This window comes from Pygoscelis adeliae, unplaced genomic scaffold, assembly GCF_000699105.1.
Source record: "Pygoscelis adeliae isolate BGI_AS28 unplaced genomic scaffold, ASM69910v1 Scaffold77, whole genome shotgun sequence".
NCBI lineage: Eukaryota > Metazoa > Chordata > Aves > Sphenisciformes > Spheniscidae > Pygoscelis > Pygoscelis adeliae.
In genome coordinates this window covers 7,284,722-7,290,855 of record NW_008825216.1, presented here as the reverse complement: position 1 = coordinate 7,290,855, position 6,134 = coordinate 7,284,722, and the positions used below count along the sequence as shown (strand labels likewise).

Here is a 6,134-nt window from a genome sequence, read left to right as displayed (position 1 = left end):
CTTAAGGACGTAGAAGAACGGACTAAAGAACCTTTACTTTGACAGAGAAAAAAATATAAGGGTAACTACTGAGGCAGATGGGAGGCTCAGTCCCTGAAGATAGTGTTTATGGCCACCAATTCAGATCTCTTAAATTTTGGAGTACTGCCAAGGTTGCTGTTACACTTGACTGCTGCACCTTCCTCTCGGGATCATCTCCTGTGCACTGAGAGGACAGGCTGTGTTTCTGTGTGAAGCAAGCCTGTTCCATCCAAATAAGTCATCCAACAGAGCGCTACCACGCTGTGTTACCTCTGGTACCAAGAGTACTGGAACCATCTGCAGTTAGCTTGGATTTCTGTGTACAACAGTGCAGACTTCAGTGCCAACAAATCCTCAGCTGACTTCCTGGCTGCTTCATGCTACCAGGAAATCCAACCATCAAATCCAACCACGTATTTCACTTACAGTGACTATTTCTGTCCTGTGACAGGAAGCTTTTGAAAGACTTCAAAATTTGGTGTTGTCTGCAGAGTCCTACCTAAGGCACTTACAGACCTGCTACAGCAAAGGTTAGGATGATGATTTCTCAAACAACATTATTTTAATCATGAAAACTCTTTAGGAAATTGTTGGCAGTGTGTAGTGGTGCTCTCTTGTGCAAACAAATCAGGAAGGTGTCAAAAGAATGCTGTCCTTGTGGTGTCTCAGCAAGCTTTCTGCTTGCCACTGAAAGAAAAGGCAATCGGTTTGTACCTGCAGTTACCTGTGGGGACAAGCTAAGGAGAGAAAAAGAGAAATTTCTTCTCTCCAAAAGATGCTTTCTCACACTGAAGGAAGAGGTTGTAACCAGGAAGAAGGGAGGTGGCAGTGGAAAAAGGAAGGAAGACTGAAGGAGGTCTGTAGCCTCACTCCCGCACCCCTACTTAACATGAGCTATCACTTTTTCTGCTAGTCTATCTCCATATCCAAAAAACCATAAAGCCCCTGGGGTCTTAGCAAAATGTTGCAAGGCAGGGAAGTTTCTGATAGAACAAGAAGTCTGTAATCTTAACATGGAAGCCACGGATCATTAAGCTCAGGTCCATCCCCAGCCTCTGAGAAGCCTTGAGAAGACTTTGCTTTTATGCTATAATTTGCCACCATTGCTTCAGGTGTGTCTGCACAGACAGGTACAGAACAGGTGGGTCTTTGCTCCTGCTCCAAGCAAGCCAGAGGTGAGCTAGCTCAGGTCAAGAAGCTGTGGGAATAACTCCAGAGTGACACAGTACTTGAAATGATGTTCCCTATGGCTTCCCTGTTTCTATAATGGAACTATCACATATCTGGCTGGGTGACCATATGAACTGCAGTAACGCAAGGTTGCTCTGAGGCCATGGAAGGACCCAAAATAAGAAGTGATATGATGTCACTTCACAGATGGGTAAACAAGAGATTTGGAATATTAATGGACTTGTCCATTCTGTCTAAAGGTATGATGAAAATTCATGGTTGATCCACTATTAGGCTCATGACTGATTCCTAGATAGTTAATTAACCTTTGGTGTCTGTTATCCCTAACTGTACATAATAAAATATGAAAAAGAGTATTGTTTGAGTCCACATTAATTTGAACAAATAGGGCAAGGTATATATAAGTATTATCATACTCATTATACAACAGATTGAGAAAACAGGCACTAAGTCCGGAAGTGTCTCTTTCTCCTTAGATTTCTGTAAAATCTTTCTCAGTGAAATGCATCACCTCTAACTCTGAATTCATCTTATATTTTTCACACATCCCCGCACCTTCACAGAAGGTATTTCAAATACTGCAATTTTTCTGATTTCACAAGCAGGTAAATTAAAAAATTATCTCAACATTCATGACAATTTTCTCTCATGCACTTAAATATTTTTCCATTTCTAAATGCATACATCTCGTATTTTATCTGAGTATGGAGACAAGTGAAAGTTGGACAATAAACGGTTTGGCTCTGTGGTTTCGATTAATTCTCACTTTGTGTACTGGAAATGAGTGCTATATATTGTTTACACATTGGTATATTATGTCCTAAAAGTAATAACCAGGATTCTGCCCTTCTCTTGAATGAGTATCCAGTTCTGCAGTCGATTACCTGTGGAAACTGGCCTCGGTCGGGACCTGGCAGGAGTCCCAGAAATGTCTGTGCTAGCTGTAATCCGACATCCATCGCTGACATAGGTTCCCTGCTGTTGGAAGCTGGTGGTGTGCACAGTAGTTTCATCTGCAGACTTGGGTCGGTAATCAAACACGCTGAGCCTCGCTTTAGGGTGTTGAGAGCCGGGCAAGAGACTGGTGTGGGAGGAGGAGATGGACTCACTGTACACAGAGGTACAAGAATTGGAGAGTGAGCAAGAACCACCATCGCTCAGGTCATAGAAGCCTGCAGAGATAAAATAAATCGGAAGATATTTCTTATTTACAGTAACTGAACATGCTTTGTAGAAGAAAAATGCAGAGAATAAAATAAATCTTCATTTGCTATGTGCCACGGGCCTAAATTTACCATCATTTATTTGGGTAACTTTAGCAGAGTTGTACTCTAATTCAACCACCGTTTATTGAGCTTCTCCATATTTATTTAGGCCCTGAGCCAGCTCGGCACGCACATGCATGCTTAGTTCTGAGGGTGGGATGGGGTGAAGCCCAGCACCATCACACCCAGTTTTCACTGGAGAACGTCTTTGGGGACTATTATGCAACTGGTGTAAAATAGGGCCATCTTATGCTGTTGTAACTTGTGCTAGGTGCACACAAGCACAGCTTGGATGGGAAAGTAGCGTAAAACTAGCCTGCGATCAGAGCTGCCAAGTCTACGATAGCTGGAATGACTAAGGACAGAGAATGGGGCCTATCTTCCCTCTCCAGGTCTTGCGATCATTGCCAATTAATTATGGAAGTATTAAAAAGGCTCTGTATAAATTCAAGATAGGAATTTTTATTATTCCTCTCTATATAAATCAAACAGAAAAGGAAGCTGTTTCCTTTTGAACTGTGTGTATGTGCCTAAGTGCACAACTCCTGAACATAAAACACTCAACAGAAACTTGCACTTTCTATACCCACTCTAGGTACCAGGCTGCAAATCCATATGCTGTAAATAAAAAAATTCTCTCCTTGTCTCACTGAAGACTTAAGGCTTTTCAAATTTCTGTTTAAAAAGAAGTATTCCCATTGTCCCAGACTAGATAACAGAAACTGGTTTTAACAGACATCCTAGCTATGAAAGTCTGCAGTACAGGTCTCTGTGAATCAGACCAGAAGCCTGAAGCTCAACCTCTTTCTGTTCATGAGAGCTTTAGTCAGCAAACTGTTGGGGTGGTTTTTCTCAGTGTCTTTTAATAGAGCTGTTTCATTTTTATATAAATCATCAAACAATCATTTGGCCAGAGCACTGCAGTGGTAGTGATCTTCAAAGTCTTAGTGAGGTTCAGGACCCTTCTTGGATTCAAGCAGAGCATTGACATGGATGTTGGTCTCCTTCACTTCTAGTAAGTACTCTAGCCACTTTGCCAACGGTCATTCTGCACTGGACAAGGTAATTAATTAATAAACCTGTCTCCTCCTCCTTCTATTTGTGGCTAAAACGTCCATTTTAAAATAAAAAAAATCCAGAAACAATACTGTTTGAATGAATAAGCATTTTCCAACTAAATCAACTTTGCAGGAAAATTCCCACCAGCTCTTTGAGTTTTCTCTGTGCCAGATGACTAGTCTCCACCTCAGCCATGGGGCACTGTTTCTGACCAAACAATACACAGAGTTTTGCTTAGCAGTTGACACCCTTCAGTTCTCCCAGCACCACACCCCTGGGAATAAACGACCAAGTGCACATTACCTGAACTGGGCCGGCTGTCACTATCCAAGTATTCACTGGAGGTCTTACTGACGTCCAATTTCAGCTCACTTATTCGCTGGTCTAGCTGATCCAGGTGGCTTTTCAAGCCGACATCCTGCCTCCTCAAACGAGACTAATTCACAAGTCGAGGGAAGAAGGAGGAAATGAAGAATAATCACAGTTAGAATCTCAGTGGCAACGCATGAATTCAGGCCATCTGTGCTGGACAGATTCTGCTCTCATGAAGTGTTTTGCTTAGCTAGGGACTGTTGCAACTGGCTCTCTGTAACGAGACTGAAATAATGGACAAGCACAAAACATTCTCAGTACGTGTTGTCTTCTGCCCAGCTGCACATGTTCTCAAAACTTTTCATATCGAATATACTTATTTTAACCTTTGGGTTTTTTGTTACACCTATGGCAGGAACTGTATGTCTAAAGAGGATGGCAATCTTTCAACTAATTAACACATTAATATATGCACTGTGTTTTGCCATACACTGCCTCTGAGCAGAGGATGAGATAAACGTTATGGATTGTCTGCATGAACTCTAAGATGCCGCCTGATGAAAGGAAACCACTGTATGTAAAGGTATCTTATTGCCACAGAAAGTAAAGGCAGCATACTCATTTCTGTAAAACCCTTGGCTCTGGTGACATGTCTTTATAGTTGAAAGGGTACACTGCACGAATTGTGACACCTATTTTGCTGAAAGTTGTCCTTGCATGTCTCGTGGCTAGATATTTCCATGCATTTTATGCAAGGAGAAAGTGGCATTTGACTACTGCTGTGAAAATGACTGTATTTAAAAGAAATGGTGTCTCAGGCTTGTGAATAATCCTCCAGAAGCCAGCAACAAGGTCCTTGGCCTACTGCAATCACTGACCAGGCTGATCTGAGGCAACAGCTCCCGCAGTTGCTCCCCCAGTATTTATGCCATCAACTTGGCGAGGCAGATGGCCAGGCGTCAGGTACCACCCAAAGAACCAAGTTGGTTTCTGTCACAAACTTCTCACATGGCACTTGGCAAATTATCTAGGCCCAGTTGCTGTTTAGGCATCACACCTCACCATCCATCCAACGGTACTTTACAGAAGGGTGGTCTCTTGAAGTTGGTTGTAAAGTTGTGCTCGCAGCCCTTGAGGGGCCGGGTTTCCACCCAGTAATGGCGAGAAAAACATAGCTAAGATTCTTCTTCATGTGTACGTTTCAGATTTAAAAATACAAGTGGCAGTTCTAGCAGCATTTCCAACCCCAAATATGAAAAAAAAATGTAATCTAGGTCCCTTAAACTAATTAAAGTATCCGCAAAATTAAATGACATGCAGAAAATCAAAATCAGTATGTACACATTTTTGACTCCACTTTCCTTGTGTTCAGATTATTCAGCTTTTACTACTTGCATTTTTAGGTTTCTCCATAGCTATAAATACTAAAAGCAAGGAAAGCTAAGATCCTAAGGTAATCGGTAAATGATTATAAACTGGGATTCAAGGAAAAGAGAAGAAAGACAGATGTCCTGAGTCTCACAATACAACTGTTATGACTGGTGATGCTGCTGAGAAGAATAAAAAGGTATTTCTAGCATGCTTTTATGAGGAACTGGAGGAACATATAAGACACAAGAAATAAAGCCCCTTTTTGTTAGTGTCACACATCTAGAAAGGTTTAAGCTCAAGAGGCTCATTACTGCTTCCTAGGAAAACCCGTGGTGATTTTCCCTCTTCCCGTTTCATATAAACAAAAAGGAAGGGAAGAACTGGATAAGAAAGGAGATTTTCTACCCCATCTGAATGATGAATGTATGATCTCCTTAGCACTTCTTTATTTCTTTTACAGTGAAAAAGCAAAAACATGCCATGCCTCCTTCAATCCCGCCTACTCAGGAAATCACAAAGTTTTGTTTTCACGGCTGGAATTAATTGCTTAATGATTAATGTTTTGCCAGCCAATCCCTCAGTCTGTGGTTTCTGATTAATGACAGAGAGGCCACAAGGCTCTCAGGTATTCAAAGATTATTTATTATACCTCCAGGTTCTGTCTGCGCTTTCACAGCATTTTAACCAACACACATGATTTACATCATTGTTTTTAACCCTTTTATGGTATCTCACACCATTGGGTTTTCATGTTTCTGGCAGACTGCGTAGCTTTGATCTTTCAGTTAACTCCTTCTGCACTCCAAGACGAGAAGCATTCCTCAAACCATTTGGGTAAGGATTACTTTTCTGGTGTGTTTGCTTGAGGTTGTTATTGCTCTAATAACCACGCCAAGCAGCACCCAGCACAATAAA

At 41.6% G+C, this 6,134-nt stretch overlaps 1 protein-coding gene across 1 annotated transcript in view; it reads right to left on the bottom strand.

Moving 5' to 3' along the window:
* DACT2 (dishevelled-binding antagonist of beta-catenin 2) overlaps positions 1-6,134 on the bottom strand; it is a 55,917-nt gene that overhangs the window by 2,821 nt on the left and 46,962 nt on the right. The window contains exons 2-3 of the mRNA XM_009329254.1: positions 3,840-3,972; positions 2,097-2,384 (exon numbers count right to left, since the gene is read on the bottom strand). Coding sequence (XP_009327529.1) covers positions 2,097-2,384; positions 3,840-3,972 — 421 coding nt within the window. The remainder of the gene's footprint in view (positions 1-2,096; positions 2,385-3,839; positions 3,973-6,134) is intronic.